This window comes from Rattus norvegicus, chromosome 12 (genome assembly GCF_036323735.1).
Source record: "Rattus norvegicus strain BN/NHsdMcwi chromosome 12, GRCr8, whole genome shotgun sequence".
Taxonomy (NCBI): Eukaryota; Metazoa; Chordata; class Mammalia; order Rodentia; family Muridae; genus Rattus; species Rattus norvegicus.
Window position 1 is genome coordinate 27,934,785 of NC_086030.1, and position 17,288 is coordinate 27,952,072.

General features: G+C 49.4%; 1 protein-coding gene across 30 annotated transcripts in view; it reads left to right on the forward strand.

Annotated features, from left to right (window-relative positions):
• The window catches only part of Gtf2ird1 (GTF2I repeat domain containing 1), a 106,913-nt gene that overhangs the window by 44,191 nt on the left and 45,434 nt on the right, over positions 1-17,288 (forward strand). For 28 of the 30 annotated variants that reach the window (XM_039089074.2, XM_063271050.1, XM_063271053.1 and 25 more), the window contains 6 exon segments: positions 672-813; positions 3,979-4,134; positions 5,634-5,817; positions 10,218-10,528; positions 11,195-11,284; positions 12,830-12,913. In XM_039089074.2, the coding sequence (XP_038945002.1) occupies positions 672-813; positions 3,979-4,134; positions 5,634-5,817; positions 10,218-10,528; positions 11,195-11,284; positions 12,830-12,913 (967 nt within the window). 30 annotated transcript variants of the gene reach the window in all.

Here is a 17,288-nt window from a genome sequence, read left to right on the forward strand (position 1 = left end):
AAGGAGGCTCTCTATGCTTGGAAGGCCAGTGACTCCTTGATCATGCTGCATGTGGAAGCCAGTGTCGCTATCTTCTATATTGAGGCAGAGGTTGCCCTCGAACCCAGCCCTTGCCAACTGGACAACCCTTTAGCCAGCTTGCTCACAGGGTCTCCTGCTTACACATCAGCTGATGGGACGAAGGAGCACTGCCCCAGCTGCCCAGCATTTATATAGGTGCTAGAGACCCTGTCATTACGCTTCGCTGCAAGTGCTTTGCCCGCTAACAGCCCCCAACCTCACACTCATGCCCAGCACTTTCACGTGAATGCTGGGAATCGAACTCAGGTCTTTGTGCTTGGAAGGCAAGCAATTTATCCACTGAGCCATCTCCACAGCACTGCTTATAGAGATTCTTTTCCTGTAACCAGGATATTTGAAGTTCTGCTGCCATAGTGTTGAGAATGCCATGGTGCATTTGTACAGTTTGTCGAAGGCAGTCACTACTCTGTGTCCCAGTGCAAAGGGACCAGAGTGGTCTAGAAGGTGCATCTTGTCTCTGTAGCTAGCGCTGGCTTCAGATGCTTAATCCTCCTGTCTTAGCCTCCCAAGTGCTGGATTACAGACAGATACTGCTAGGCTGGGTTCCAGGCTGGTCTGATTTAGCTCACACATCCACCCCTCCCCCACAGTGCTCAGCGCTCTCCAAGCTGAACACAGAGGTGGCCTGCGTGGCGGTACACAATGAGAGCGTCTTCGTGATGGGCACCGAGAAGGGAAGGGTGTTTTTGAATACTCGGAAGGAGCTACAGTCAGACTTCCTCAGGTTCTGCCGTGAGTACCCTATGTTCTCCATGACCAGGGTCCTGTTCTTTCTAAAGGACAGGGGTCCTGGCCCATCCCTGTCCCCCCTGCTTAATCCAGCCTAAAGACACATGGTTGTTCCAAAGGGAACTTGTTAAAACTGTCCAGCAGCTCCTGTCACTGAGCCTCATAACTACCAACCTCTATGCGCCCATTTTTTGATGGGAACACTGAGGCCTAGCACAGTCACCCAATTCTACTCTATTTTTCAATGGTGCTGAGGATCGAACCTGGACCCTTATGCCTATGAAGCAAGTGCACTGGTACTGAACTAAACCCTCAGCTGTTGGTCCACTTACTTTTGATTATTGTCCTTTTTTCTTTGTTTTGTTTTGAAGTTATATTCTGTTTATATAGGCAGGCACATGCTGGGGCATGAATGTAGACATCAGGAGACTTGCTACAGTCAGTTTTCTTTTCCACCACTAGGAATTGTACTCAGGTCTTCAAGCTTGGTCGCAAGCTTCTTTACCCGCTGAACCGTCTCGCTGACCCCTTTATGTTTTTTTTTTTTTTTTCTTGGAGCTGGGGACCGAACCCAGGGCCTTGCGCTTCCTAGGCAAGCGCTCTACCACTGAGCTAAATCCCCAACCTCCTATGTTTTAAGTCAGTTTCTCCTGTAACCCAGGCTGGCCTTGAACTCCTGGTCCTCTTGGCTCCACTTTCCCAGGAGAGGACAACACTCACCACCCATTCTGCTGTATGTGGTACTGAGGTGGAACTCAGGAACGCATGCTTGCTAGGCAAGCATTCTGCCAAACAGGCCACATTCCCAGCCCCAGTTCTACCTTACGACTGAGTATATTTGAGGATGGGGACCAGACACAGTTGTTCAGCTAAGATATTTAGCATGTGTGAGTGTATTGCCCTTGTTAGCTCACATCAACCTTGTGGGGTGACGTGTCGTTGTTTGTTTTGGCCCGGAAATGCTCAGTATACATGGGCTGTAGGTATGAACAGCTCTGAGTCAGGGTGGCCCTCAGACATAGAGTGCCTGCCCAGTATGGTAGCCCAGCAGTAGATGGCCCTGGGTCCCATCCCCAGAACTGAACAGCACTTCATGCTGGGCTATTGGCCTCAAACCTCATTACCTTTCCCAGAAGGTCATGAAAATGTCCCCCATGATATGCAGCGTGAGAAACTAACAGAAGGCTGGAGGGCTCAGTGGGTCTTCAGTGTACACTGGAGTCTGGAAGAAATGGGCTCTGATATCACCGAACGAATGGGCTTGCTAGCAAGCCCTGGAGCAAGCAGGCAGAGAGCCAGCTAGATTTCTTCTTCCAAGTCCTTGACATCAGCTGCCAGCTGAAGGTGTGGCCCAGATTAAAGGGTGGATCTGCCCACCTCAAAAGATCTGGATTAAAGGTTTATATTTCCACCTCAAAGATCAGAAGTGCGAGTTTTCCCACTTCAAATGATTTAATTAAGAAAAACAAAAAAAATCCCTCAGGCTGGAGAGATGGCTGAGCTGTTAAGAGCACTGACTGCTCTTCCAGAGGTCCTGAGTTCAATTCCCAGCAAACACAGGGTGGTTCACAACCATCTGTAATGGGATCCGATGTCCTACTTCTGGTGTGTCTGGTGTAATCACATCCATAAAATAAATACGAAAGGACAAACTTCTTCGCAGATGTGCCCTGTCATTTGGGTTTTAGTTAATTCCAGATTTACTCAATTTGACGACTGTCTTTGTCAGGGTTTCTGTTTCTGTGCGAAGACACAACGTGACCAAGGCAATTCTTATAAGGAAAACATTTCATTTGAGCTGACTTAAAGGTTCAGAGGTTCAGTCCATTGTCATCCTGGCACATAGACACGGTGCTGGAGAGGTGGCTGAGAGCTCTACATCACGATCCGTAGGCAGCAGGAAGAGAGAGAGTCAGGGTTTGGCATGAGCATCTGAGACCTCAGAGTCCACCCCCAGTGACACACTTCCTCCCACAAGGCCACCCCTCCTAATCATCTCAAACATCGCTAGTCTCTAGTGACGAGCATTCAAATAGAAGAGCTTGTGGGTTTATTCTTATTCATATCACCACAGCAAACAGGGATAGCCCCACAGTGTGCATAGTTCAAGGCCAAGACTCCAGTTCTCTGATCCTCGCTTCTTCAAAGTCAAGGAGATAGATTGTGGGGTGGGGTGGAGGGATGCCGGGGGTCCCTGTGGACAACCAGGCACTAGCTGTTGATGGTTTTGTTGGTAGTTTTCATGGTTTCCTGAGCCTTATCCCTAGGATTAGCCATCCCAGACTAGTCCAGCACTGCATGTACATAGCTGGATCATAGAGATGCTCCCCAGACTGTAGTCTCTGAGGCTGGGCTCACGTAGTGCGTGTGGCAGGGTCCTGTAGCCTCCCACCCCAAGCCTCCCTGGGGACAGTGTACTTTATTTTCCACAGCCAGAAAGTCACTATTTATAGCATTCAGAATTCAGATATTTTATTTCAAGCTTGGAAGGTCTCCAAGGAGAGCTAGCACCAAGCTGGAAGGGCCCTTCATCTTGTTCATTCTCTGCTCATCCTGTTCTGATGTAGCTTCAAGGACACCTTTAATCCCAGCACTGCCCCAGTCTACATAGAGACCCTGCCTTAAAAAAACAAACAAACCCAATATTTCATAAATATCTCCCCAAATGACAAAACCCCCTGGGAAACTGGAGGGTGTGGATAGGGTTTGTCTGATGATTCCTAGTTGCAGTCTTACTGTTTCAGAGAAGTTCAGGCAACTCGTCACATCACATCCACAGTCAAGAGCAGGGAGACTGTTGGCTCCCATCTAACCTTCCTCCTTTTCACATAGCTTAGAGTCCCATTTCCTAGAGAATGGTGCTGCCCATGATGGGCTGGGAAGGTTGACCTCCAACTGTAAAATTACTAGGCTGCTCCAGAACTGTAATTTTGCCATTGTTGTGAATCGTGTCGCTTTCTGATGGTCTGAGGGCATCCCTGTGAACCTATCCACCAGTGCTCAAAGGGGAGGAAGGGTTGGGACCCACAGATTGAGAAACACTGATGTCGCTAATTCGTTCTAGACTGTCCCTTTGAGATTGTGGCAGGTTTAAGGCTAACTATTTAAGGTGCTTGGATGTGTACCTGCTTGACACACACCTACGGCCCATGTGCTCTTGTCGCACAGGGGGACCCCTGTGGAACGATCCAGAAGCAGGACACCCTAAAAAGGTGCAGCGCTGCGAAGGTGGTGGCCGGAGCATCCCGCGGTCCTCTCTGGAGCAGTGCTCGGATGTGTACCTGCTGCAGAAGATGGTAGAGGAAGTGTTTGATGTTCTTTATAGTAAGATCCTTCCTCATTCCATTCCGGAAACGGGTGGGTGGGAGACCAGCCTACCCACGCCTGTCTACTTCAGTCCCATCCAGCTCTGCCCACCCATCTTATTCGAACCCTACCCATCAGCTCAGCCACAGAAACCTTACCCACCTCACACACCACTCTGCTTAGCTCCACCCACTTCAGCCTAGTCACTCTCTACCCTATTTAGCCCCACCTACCTTAACTCTGTCTGGCCCCACCCACCTCAGCCCCGCCCTCATTCTACCCAGCTCAATCCAACTCCACTCCATCCTGCCCGTCCCTGCCCAGCCCTTCCTTCTAGCCCAGTCCCACGACATCCAGGTCAGCCCAGCCTTGCCCTATGAAGGCACCCTAGGCCCTTTTAGCGTAACCGTACCCACCTTGGCCCAGCTTCACCAGCCATACTTCCGTTCTAGCCCCACCTGCTCTGCCGGTCTCAGTCCCGCCCGAACTGATTTAGCTCCTCCCACCCCAGCTCTGCCCTGCCCACTTCCGCTCAGGGCTATTCATCCTTTTCAGCCCAGGCCTTCCCTGCCAAATCCACGTTAGCCCCACCTGCCTCAGACCAGCCCCGCCACACCCAGCTCCAGCCAAATCAGCCTATTCCTGTCTATCCATGCCATACCTAGTTCGGCCCTACAGCCTTGCCCACCTCAGCCTAGATCGGCCTAGCGCCACCGCGACCTATCCGTACACAGCGTCGCCTCACCCACCTGTCCAGCTGTGCCTCACCCAGCCACACCCTACAGTGCTTAGGCCCACCCACCCTCCCACCCTCATCCCCACCCCCCTCAGCTGTGTCCCGCCCACCTTTGCTCAACCTGCCTCAACCCAGCCATATTTCTAATCCAACTTCACTTGCTCTGTCCGCCCAACCCAGCCTTGCCCTGCCTAACTTTGCTCTACCCACTTTAGTCCGACCCTGCCCTGTGTAGTCCTATCCACCCCAATCCCCTCTCCTTCAGTTATGCCCTGCTCCACTCAGCCTACCCAAACCCAGTTTACCCCTGCCCGGCAGTGCCTTACCCATGTTTGCCCTGCCCTTCCCCTACCCAGCCTCAAGCCTAGCCCTGCTCACTTCTGCTCAGCTCCTGCACTGTGGGTACTTCCTCATTCCCCCCCACCCCCTCCCCAGAGCCAAGCAGAACCCCAAGACATGACTTTCCCCATTCTAGTCCCTTTCCAGCCCCCAATTCCCCATCATGAGTGTATCCGGTCATCTTTCTTGGACAGCCACATCTTACCATCTCTCCACCTGTGTTCAGCCTCCTGGTTATTCTGGAACCATAGCTGTCTTCCCAAAAGATAAGCCAGTGGGACGTATCTATAGGCTGGTGTTGTTCATTCTATAGCGGGTGTGCCTGCAGAAACAGGGGACCCAGAGCCCACCTCCAAAGGGGAGTCACCTCACATTGCCTGGCTCCCAGTGTGCCTAGCCAAGCCCCAGCCAGTACTGAGCCTCACTGTTCACTCTCTGACAGGTGAGGCTATGGGCAGGGCCACCGTGGTACCTTTGCCCTATGAGAGGCTGCTCAGGGAGCCGGGGCTACTGGCGGTGCAGGGGCTGCCCGAGGGCCTGGCCTTCCGGAGACCAGCAGAATATGACCCCAAGGCACTCATGGCCATTTTGGAGCATAGTCACCGAATTCGGTTTAAGCTCAGGAGGTGAGTAAGCCTTGTCCTGGTTTCATTTCCTTCTGCTGTGTTAAAAATACCTTGACAAAAGCCCATTAAGGGAGATAGAGGTTGTTTGGCTCACGGTCCTAGGTCACAATCCATCACTGTAGGGAGGTCAAGTCAACAGGAATTTGAAACAGCTACTCACATTACATCCACAGTCAAGAGCCAATATCGGTGAATTCAGTCATGCATTGCCAGTCCTTCACTTGCTTTCTCTATTCGTAGACAATTTAGAATCTCCAGACTAGGGAATAATGCCGCCCACAGTGGACTGGGCCTCCCCATCTTAGTGTACCCAGACAGTCTTCCTACAGACATGCACACAGGCTCTCCTAATCTAAATCTCTCTTTGAGACTCTTCCCAGGTGATTTTAGATAATGTCAAGTTGATAATTAAAACACGTGGTGGTGCATGCCTTCTCCTCAGCTCTTATGAGGGAGAGGCAGGTGGACCTCTGAGTTTGAGGCCACCCTGTCAGATTCCAGGCCTGCAAGGGCCACATAGCTAGACCCGTCTCTCAAAAACAAAAGACAAGCAAACCTGTCACACCCCATCGCCAGCCAGAAGGCAGAAAGCTGGAGACACCCTGAGGGAATCCTTTACGAAAAGCTTTGGGTCTGATGGAGGAAGCGAGAGTACAGACCAGTCATGCAGTATGATCTGAGTCAAGAGCTGACTAAAATTTTCCCAAGGGATCAGTGTGTCAGTGTCACACATAAGGCTTTGTAGGGTCAGGGACAAATGATGATGAGTAGAGTTGATATTGTCACACAGGATGGCTCGTCTGTCATCCCAGCACTTTGGGGAAGTAGAGGTAAGAGGGTCAGGAGTCCAAGGTCATCTGCCATTACATAGTGAGTATCGTAGGGTTTCATTGCTGTGAAGAGACACCGGAAACGAGGCAAGTCTTCTAAAGGACAACATTGAGTTGGGGGCTGGCTTCCAGGTTCAGAGGTTTGGTTCATTATCGTGGCAGGAAACATGGCAGCGTGCAGGCAGAGACTGGCTTCCACCCTGGGCAGAGCACGAGCACTAGGACACCTCAGAGTCCACCTACATTCCAATCCCTGACCCCATATGCTTGTCCAAACACATTAATTCTATGGGGGTGGGCCGTACCAAACCATAGCATAGTATAAAAACATTTAGTCCAACTTCAAAAATCTCCATAGTCTATCACAATCTCAGCAATGTTTAAAGGTTCAAAGTCTCTTCTGAGATGTGTGCAATCCCCTGTAAAACCCTCTGTAATCCCCTATAAAATCCAAATCAAAAAGCAGACCACATGCTTTCAACATCAGCAAGATATACATTACCATTCCAGATGTCATAGTGAGGAAATAGTGGACCAAAGTAAGTCAGGAAACCAGCTGGGCAAAGTCCAAACTCTGCACGTCTGTGTCTGATGTCGAAGCGCACTTCAGATCTCCAGCTCCTTTCATTTTTGTTGACTGCAAAAAAAAAAAAAAAAAACCTGCTTTCACTTAGACTGGTTCCATTGCCCGTTAGCAGCTTTCCTCTGCAGATATCCCATGGCTCTGGCATCTCTAACGTCTTGAGATTTCCAAGGCGACTTCAAGTGTACAGCTTCTTATTCCAATGTCTGGGACGCACACATGATCTTCTGGGCTCCTCCAAAGGGCTGGCATCGCTTCTCCAGCTCTACCCTCTGTAGCACTGTGGGCTCTGGTTGGCTCTACTCCATTGTTGTTGCTATTCTTGGTGGTCATCCCATGGTACTGGGATTCCCAGTGTGTGTGTGTGGGTGGCAGGGGGTAGAGGGTGGGGGGAGCGTCTTCCATTGCAAAAAGACTTCGCCAATAGTGTGTCATGAGTTCTCTTCCTGGTGCCAAGTCTCAGCTTCTTTGCATGACCCTTCTATCCTGGGCTGTCAATTACAACTGAGGCTGCACCTTCACCCTTGACCTTCCCTGGCCTCTCAGAGGGCCAAGCCTCTGCTGCTCTTCATGACCCCTTCATGCCTTTAAAACCAGTACCATCTGGGTGACTCTTACACATTACCAAGTACAGCTGCAGTGTGATGTGCAACCTTGTCTTTCTGTGGGACACGGCTTCTTTGTGCTTTCAGAAAACACTGCCCAGAAGATTTCACCTCGGTGATGCTGGTCTCTTCTTAATCACCACTAAATTTCTTAGGCTAACCAGCATTAATTGTCCCAGTAGTCCTCTCTATTTGTGACTCTAAAACCAGAGCCACGGGCTGGAGAGATGGCTCAGTGGTTAAGAGCCCCGACTGCTCTTCCGGAGGTCCTGAGTTCAATTCCCAGCAACCACATGGTGGCTCACAACCATCTGTAAAGAGATCTGATGCCCTCTTCTGGTGTATCTGAAGACAGCTACAGTGTACTTATATATAATAAATGAATACATCTTAAAACAAAACAAAACAAAACAGAGCCACATGGGTGAAGCTGCTTGCTGGGGTTGGGACATGGCCCCCTTGTTCTATTACATTATCACCAGCTTTCTGTTTTCCAACTCCTTCGATGCCTAAGGTTGTCTGTCCTGGAACTTGCTCTGTAGACTGACCTTGAACTCAGAGATCTGCATGACTCTGTCTCAGCGCTGGGATTAAAGGCATGTGTACCATGCCTGGCCCTAAGCTTTTTTTTTTTTTTTTTTTTTTTCCCTTTTCACAAGATCTTTATAAGTTCTGAACTACAGTTCATTCCACATGTAGTCACATTGGCAATGGAGAAGAGCGGTCACAATCCATCCCTTGTCAATTTGACACAGACGCATATCTCCAAATGAAAACAATAACCAGGTTATAATAACCCCTAACGTGATATAACTGTCCCTTGCTCAACTGCAAAGGTATCAATAAAGCTTAGCTGGGTGGGTTCTTGCCTGAAGTTACCACTCCCTCAATTCTATTTAATATCCTTGAACACAGGGCTTAGCTACATTCCGCTTCCTGGTGCCCCTTTAAACTTTATATTTTATATTTTATATATATTTTATTTTAAACCATACATTTTATATTTTTCCTCTTTAACCTTGCTATGCTTGATCAAAAAAATCTTCCTCATAAGAGTCAACCACAGGGGGTTGGGGATTTAGCTCAGTGGCAGAGCGCTTGCCTAGGAAGCGCAAGGCCCTGGGTTCGGTCCCCAGCTCCAAAAAAAAAAAAAAAAAAAAAAGAACCAAAAAAAAAAAAAAAAAAGAGTCAACCACAGGACAAAGTGTAGACCAGGCTTTTTGAGGTTTCTTGTGTCGATGCAGTTAATCTGAATCTCTTCACCTTGGCCTCACGCAGATATTCAGACAAGGACAAAAACCAGCTACATTCTTTATCAAATCATCACAAGAACATCCTCTAGGCCACACATTAAAGTTCTCTTCTTCTGAAACCTCTTGAGCCAGGCCCACACTGTTCAAATCTCCCTCAGTACCACCGTCTTCCATGTTTCTACGAGGACAGCTCATTAAGCCCCACTTAAAGTAATCCACTGCTTTCATAATCCAAAGTCCCCACCAAATCCACATTCCTCCAAACAAAAACATAGTCAGGTCTATCATAGCAATAATCTAGTGCCAGCGTCTGTCTTAGTTAGGGTTTCATTGCTGTGAAGAAACGTCACGACCAAGGCAACTCTTGTAAAGGACATTGAATCGGGGCTGGCTTACAGTTAACGGGGTTCAGTCCATTATCATCATGGTGGGAAGCAGGGCATCACCCAGGTAGATATGATGTTCCAGAAAGAAGTGAATGGTCTACGCCCTGATGCAGAGGCAGCCAGAAGGAAATCTCTTCCATACTGGGTAGAGCTTGAGGACTAGGAGGACTCAAAGCCTCTCTACACAGTGACGCAGTTCCTCCAACAAGGCCACCCCTATCCAACAAGGCCGCACCTCCTAGTAGTGCCACTTCCCATGGGCCAGACATATTCAAACCACCACAGTGAGTTTGAGGCTACCTTGCTTAAATGAGAATCTGCCTCAAAAACATGTATTAAATGTAAATGCCTTGAGCTGAGGAAACAAAATGGCCTACGTGTGATCTTGGGCCATGAATGAGATTCCTAAGAGGCTGATGGGAGGTGAATTCGAGGCTGGGCTCAAGGTGGATCCCATGGGAACAGCATAGCCAGGGCCTCTATCTTCCCCAGCAATGCATGAGCAGGAGGGACAGATGGGATGGGAGGGAGCCAGGTGGAGGATGAGATTGGTGGCTTGGAGCACTGAGGCAGGCTTGGTGTGGGCCTGGGTCATCCAGTGGTTGACATTTGGTATCAGGCTCATTGTCCCCACAAAGTGGGCCTGGCTTCCATCCTACCCCATTACTTGGTCTCTGATGGGTGAGATTTACAGAGCGAGAATAGGTATTTAGAGAAGTCCCCATCTCTTCTCTTCCACTCAGGCCTCCTGATGACGGTGGGCAGGACACAAAGGCGCTGGTGGAGATGAACGGTATCTCTCTGCTACCCAAGGGGTCCCGAGACTGTGGTCTGCATGGCCAGGCCTCCAAGGTCTCTCCCCAAGACCTGACCCCCACCGCCACCCCATCCTCCATGGCCAACTTCCTGTACAGCACTTCGATGCCCAACCACACCATCCGGGAACTCAAGCAGGAGGTGCCAACCTGCCCGTTGACCCCCAGCGACCTGGGCTTGGGCTGGCCTGTGCCTGAGCCCCATGTCCCCAGCACCCAAGATTTCTCTGATTGCTGTGGTAATGCTGTAGTGGGGACCTACATGTCTCTCTGGGTGGTTACCTCTAAGGAGGAGGTATTTCTGGGCACAGGTGGGGTTTAGCCAGTTGCATTCTGTGGGGACCCAGTTCAACTTGGGCATCCACAGACCTTGCTTGCATGGGCTCGATAGGCAAGTGCAAGGAACAGCTGAGTATGAAGAAGTAGGCTCTATCCTAGCTGTGCGTGACAGGGCAAGCCTCTCACTGAGCCTCAGTTTCCTCATTTGTAAAATGGGAATGAGAATATGAGCCCGAGTATCCTTTATTGAAGATACTTGGGATCAAGATTCCTCAACCAGACATTTCAGATTTGGGTGCTGGGATGTGGCTCAGTTTAGTGTTTGCTTAGCTAAAGGCGTTTGTCTCCAAGCCTGACGACCTCAGTTCAGTTCCTGGGACCCATATATAAAAGGAGAGGAACGGCCTCCCACAAGTTGTCCTCTGATCTCTATAAGTTGACAAATAAGTGTAATTAAAGGGGTAAGATTCTGTCATGACGCCCACCTCTGGATAGCCAGTTCTGACACAGATTGCAGCTAAGAGCTGTCATTAGGGGTCGGGCCTCATGATCGTGGGGCTCAGTTCTAGTTTCTCTCGAGTAGGTGGGACCCCTCTAAAATGTATGCCTCTGTCCCCCTTGTTTAGGACAGGCGCCTGCAGGGCCTGCTGGGCCTCTCATCCAGAATGTCCACGCTTCCAAGCGTATCCTCTTCTCCATCGTCCACGACAAGTCAGGTAGGCTTATTGTCAGGTAGGCTTATTTATATATGTATAAATTAATCTGGGGTTTCAGCATGTGGGATGGTACCGCCCACAGTGGGTCGAGGTCGTTGTGTTAGTTTTTCTTGTTGCTGTGCTGGGTGGTCATGCAAAGAACAGAAAAGAGATGATTGCTGGTGCTCAGCCTGATTTACACACACACACACACACACACACACACACAATTCTGGGGTCTCAGCATAGGGGATGGTACCACCCACAGTGAGTCTCCTCACTTTTATGCACCCTATCTAGAAATTCCCTCACAGACACCTAGAAGTCGGTTTTTGAGGTCGTTCTGAGTCTTGTCAGGTTGATGAGCAGGACTGATGATCACAGCAGATGAGGAAGTTGTTTTGGTGTCGTGTCTCTCACAAGCTCGTCGACGTGGTGTCAGCCGGGCTGAAACTGGAGAGCCACGTGTAAGGTCTCTCTCGTAGCACCCGGGCTAGCTTCTAAGTCAGGTCAGCTGGCCAGGTTTACAACACGGCAGCTGGTGTTCTCAGAGTTAGCGATCCACCACTGAGGAGGGAGGAAGCCTGTATTTTCATGATGACCTCACTTCAGAAATTACCTCAGAGCTGCTCCATTTTATCCATGAGAAATCCAGTTCTCAGAGGGGAAAGAATTATATTCCTCCTTGTGAGAGAAGAAATAACAAAAAAAAAAAAAAAAAAAAGGCTAAGTATATGCCTTTAGTCCAGCATCCAGGAAGCAGAGGAGGATTTCTGTAAGTTCGAGGCCAGTCTGTGCCACATAGGAACAGGGCAGCCAGACCTGCACAGTGAGACTCTCTCCAAAAAAAAGGAAGAGGGAGCCATGTGTGGAGCTGAGGCAGGAAGCTCTTGTTTGAGGTAACCTGGGCTGTACAGCAAGGCCCTGACAAAAAAGAAAGGAAAAGAAAAATGGGCGTGGGGGCTGGGAATGTGGGTGAACAGTCATGTGTTGTTTAAGAGTCCCCCAGTATGGGGCTGGGAACGGGCCTCAGCACTAGAGTCCGGGCCTAGAATTTCTCAATGAGGGGATGGGAGCTTAGCTGAACAATAAGTCACTTATCCAGGTCGTACAGGGGCCTCAGTGTCTTCGTCTAGCCCCTGCCTAATTTACTAGACATGGTGACACAGACCTGTCATCCCAGCACTCAGGAGGCTGAGGCAGGAGGATGTCAAGTTCCAGTCTGGCCTCGTCTACATAGTGAGCTCCTCCTTTCTCAAGAATTGTGGCTTTCCCAGGCTTTTGTCTGCCTGAGGTAGGGTGGTCTGGGGAGAGATAGGTCAGCCACACAGCTCTTTGGGAGATGCAGAAGTGGACGCTGGGACCAATGAAGGGAGGAGCACAGGGGATGCTGTCTTGAGCACCCCAAATCTCACAGGGGCTGAGGTGACAGTGCGTAGGAGGCCTCGGTGCTTCAGAGTGGCACCCTAGGCTCTTGGAGGGAGAGTGGCAGGAGCTGGGGGCTCTGACAGGAGGCGGCCCCCATTTTAGGGATCAGTCCTCACTGGGCCTTCTGTGTTTTGATAGAGAAGTGGGATCCCTTCATCAAGGAAATGGAGGACATCAACACCCTGCGGGAGTGCGTGCAGATTCTGTTTAACAGCAGATACGGTGAGTGGGCGGTGCGGCCCACCGGGTGAGCATCTCATTATGTGTGGCAGTCGCTCTGTTCCCCAACACAACAGCGTGAGCCATATGCTGGCGCCCGCGCAGCGTCAGTGTGGATGGCATCCGGCGTGGGCTCTCCCCTTTCTGGGGAGAGGGTGGTTGTGTCAATATTTCCTTCGCAGATTCTTTGTGGGGGCGGAACGATGGCAGATCCCCAGACCTTGAGTCACCCACGGGGAGACGGGCAGGGGTACACATTGCCCTCTGTTGGCTTCCAGTGTTCCCACAACCCCGTGTTGTTCTCTGCCATGTCTGTTCTGTTGTGTCTGCGTGTGTGTGTGTGTCTGCGTGTGTGTGTGTGTGTCTGCGTGTGTGTGTGTGTGTGTGTGTGTGTGTATGTGTGTAATTGTACAGGAGTGTGCAGGCACATGCGCATGTGTGTCCAAGCCAGAGGAGACCCTCAGGCATCACTTTTTTAAGCATCATCTACCTTTTGTGTGTGCGTTGTTGCTGACACAGAGTCTCATGCAGCTTACGGCAGCCTCGACATGGCTGTGTAGATGAGAGTGATGTTCAACTTGTAATCCTCCTGCCTCTACCTGAGGGCTAGGATTATAGGTGTGCACCACCACATCCAGTTTTACATGGTGCTGGAGATAAGACTACAGGAATATATTAAAGGTTCTAGGCCAGTGAGGCAGCCCTGTCCAAAAAAAAAAAAAAAAAAAAAAAAAAAAATTAGTTGGGTCTGGAGAGATGGCTAAGCGGTTAAGAGCACTGGCTGCACTTCTAGAGGTCTTGGGTTCAATTCCCAGCAACCATATGTGTTACACAACCATCTGTAATGGATCTGACGCCTTCTTCTGTATATGACAGATTGCTCATATACATTAAAAAATATATATAAGTTAGTAGATGTGTGTGTGTGTGTGTGTGTGTGTGTGTATACATGTCAAAGTGTAAGAGTAAGAGTCAGCTCTCTCCTTCCTCTATGTAGGTTCCAGATATCAAGCATGGACTGACAGTCTTGGCACTTTTAGCCCCTGAACACCTTGGGGAAGAAAGGGTTTTATTTTCAGCTCTCGGCCACCCTCCATTGCTGATGGAGCTGAAGCAGAGGCCATGGAGGCGCACCGTTTATTGACTTGCTCTCACGGCTCGCCCACCTTGCTTTCTCATAGTACCGAGAACTGCCGAACTGCCGGCTGGGGTGTAACACTGCCGGTCATGAGGCGGGCCCTCCCACATCTATCATCAATGGCGGCCATCTTGCTGGAAGTCCCCTGTAAAAGTAACTTTTATTCGCCTAATGTAATTGTCATCGCAGAAGCTTCCTGCCTCCCTCCGTCTGCCAACTTAGACCTAGTCCTGGAAGCTTCTAGCCTCCATACAATCTTAGCTTCTCTTAAAATGTTTTCAGCCTCTGAGACTTCCTGCTGAATAAGCTCCTCCTTTCTAGTTCTTTCTGAGCTCTGGCTGGCTGGTTCAGCTCCGCTGTTCTTGTTCCTCTCTAAGTTGACTGATTCAAACTGGCTTCTGACTGAATTGCTCTGCCTGGCCTCATACTACCTGTGACAATATGTTCTAATTTTTTGTGTCCGTTTCATTCTCTGGTTCATTTCTGTCTTCCCTTGTGTCTAGCTGGCTCTTTCTCTACACCCTGTCTCTGTAAAACTGCCCCAGTTTCCTTCTGCACTGCTCTCCCTTAAGTAACCTCTCTTTCCTCTCCCCTCTTCTCCTGTTCTGTCAAATCTTTCTCTGATTCATCACTTTGTCTGCCGCTCAAATTAGATATCACTTTCGAACATGGGTGCTTCCTTCTACAAATTAACTTTACCTTCATTGTTTGGGATTGAAGGTGTTTGCTAAGACCGAGCCTCAGCTTTTCCAGTAAACAACAGTCTCAGGATCCACAGTGTGGTCAAATATCCTGCAACCATCCCCACTCCTGTCCTCACTCCTTCGTGACAGGGTCTCTTACAGGCTTGGAACTCACTAATTAGGTTTAGTGGACTGGCCAGCGAGCATGGGGCTCCATCTGTCTCCATATTGCTTATGTTGGGGTTACAAGTACAAGGTATCTCTCCTGGCTTTGTTTTTTTTTTTTTAAGATTTATTTATTTATTTATTTATTTATTTATTTATTTATTTATTTATTTATAAGCACACTGTAGCTGTCTTCAGACACACCAGAAGAGGGTATCGGATCCCATTACAGATGGTTGTGAGCCACCATGTGGTTGCTGGGATTTGAACTCAGGACCTCAGGAAGAGCGGTCAGTGCTCTTAATCGCTGAGCCATCTGTCCAGCACTTGTTTTGCTTTGCTGAGACACGGTCTCTCTGTGTAGCCCTGGCTGGCCTGGAACTCACCCTGTAGATCAGGCTGCTGCACTCAAAAGACCTTCCTGCTTCTGTCTCTCAAGTACTAGGATTAAAGGCATGCGCCCCCAGGCCTCTCCTGGCTTTTTTGCACTGGTTCTTCACATCAAAATTGGACCCGTATGTTTGTAAGACGCTGAATTCAAAGTGCAAGGCACTTTACTGAGCTAAGACTTTTAAAGTGAGTGTGTGTGTGTGTGTGTGTGTGTGTGTGTGTGTGTGTGTATCCATCCATCACATGTATGTGCAGGTCAGAGGACGGCTTTCAGGATTTGAGTCTCTCTCTGTGTCATTGGGTACCAGGGTATCAGGTTGTCAGGCCTGGTGCTGAAGGCCTACTCCTGCTGAGCCACTGCGAGCCCTTGTCTTTTTGGTGGTTTTGTTGTTTTGGTTGTTGTTTTTGGTTGTGAGTGTTTTACAATGATTTTGCGTGTGTCTGTGTGTAAGGTGGTTTGGTTGTTTTGGTTGTTTTTGGTTGTGAGTGTTTTACAATGATTTTGCGTGTGTCTGTGTGTAAGCTTGAGGGTGGGACAGACTCAGTTCATTCTCTCCTCATCCCATGTGTGTTCCGGGGACCTAATTCAGGTTATTGGGCTTTGCAGCAATGCGACTTTTCCCACCCGACCGTCTCTCCTCCCCTCTTGGTTTCTTGGGGGCGCGTTCTTCCTCCCTAACCTAGGCCAGCCTTGAAGTCGCTGTTTAGGCCAAACTGCCTCCGCACATCAAAACCTTGATTATATACCTGACCAGCTTACCTACCTACCTTCTCTCCTTCCTTCCCTTTTCTTTCAGTATGTATTTACTTATTTATTTATTTTGAGACAGGGTCTCAGTTTCCCTAGGCTACCCCTAAACTCTCAGTGTAGCCAAGGATAGCCTTGAGCTCCTGATCCTCCTGCCTCTACTTCCTGAGTGGTCAATTACAGGTGTGCACCCCCATACCCAGTTTTACTCAGTGCTGAGGATGGAATTCGGGGCTTTGTGCATGCTGGGCAGACACTTCTAAAGTCACATCTCCATTTGGTTTTTCAGACAGGTTTTTTTTTTTTTGGATAGTCCAGGCTGGCTTTGTATTCATAGCCATCCTCCTGCCTCCATCGTCTCCCCCTTGTCAGGGTTTGCCAGGTATTCAACTCCCATCTGGGCTTCCTGCTTTGATTGCCGGCTTTAATGTGCTCCGTTTGACAGATCTTTTAAACTTCGGGGAGGTAAACCCTGTAGGAGATGACCCAAAAGCCGAGTTTTGTAAACTATTGAGGAGTTTGTCCCCTGGACAGAGCACCTCCCTTAGTAAATCTTGAGACACGGTGGAATAGGCAATGAGGTTCTTCTCTCTGCTGGAGGATGACCTCAGGTCCAAGTGCCACAGCAGCCAGTGCCTAAAGGGCACATGTGTACAGGTGCATACAGCAGTGGGCACTTACGTACACATGAGGGGTCCCTGCAGTTGTCAGAGAGGGAAGCAAACTTGTAAAGAGATGAGAAGGAAAACCAGGTTGACTTTGTCAGCCTGGAGTAGATTTCAGGGAGTCTAAGCCAGGCAGTTTTTTGGTTTTTATTGGATTTTTTTTTTTTTTTTTACATTTCAAATGTTATTATTCCCTTTCCCATTTTCCTGTCCATAAACCCCATCCCATCGCCCTCCCCTTCTTCTATGAGGGTGTTTCCTCTCCCCAACCACCTACCCCTTCCTGCCTCCCCGCCCTGACATTCCCCTACACTGTGGGGGTCCAGCCTTGGCAGAACCAAGGGCTTCTCCTCGCATTGGTGCCCAACAAGGCCACCCTCTGCTACGTATGCAGCTGGAGCTGTAGGTCTGCTCTTTGGGTAGTGGTTTGGTCCCTGGGAGCTCTGGTGGTTGGTATTGTTGTTTTTATGGTGTTGCAAACCCCTTCAGCTCCTTCAAACCTTTCTCTGACTCCTCTGATGGGACCCCAGGTGGGTAAAACAATACAAGTCGGGAAAGGTCTCCAGGCAAAACCACTCAAATCGGTCCA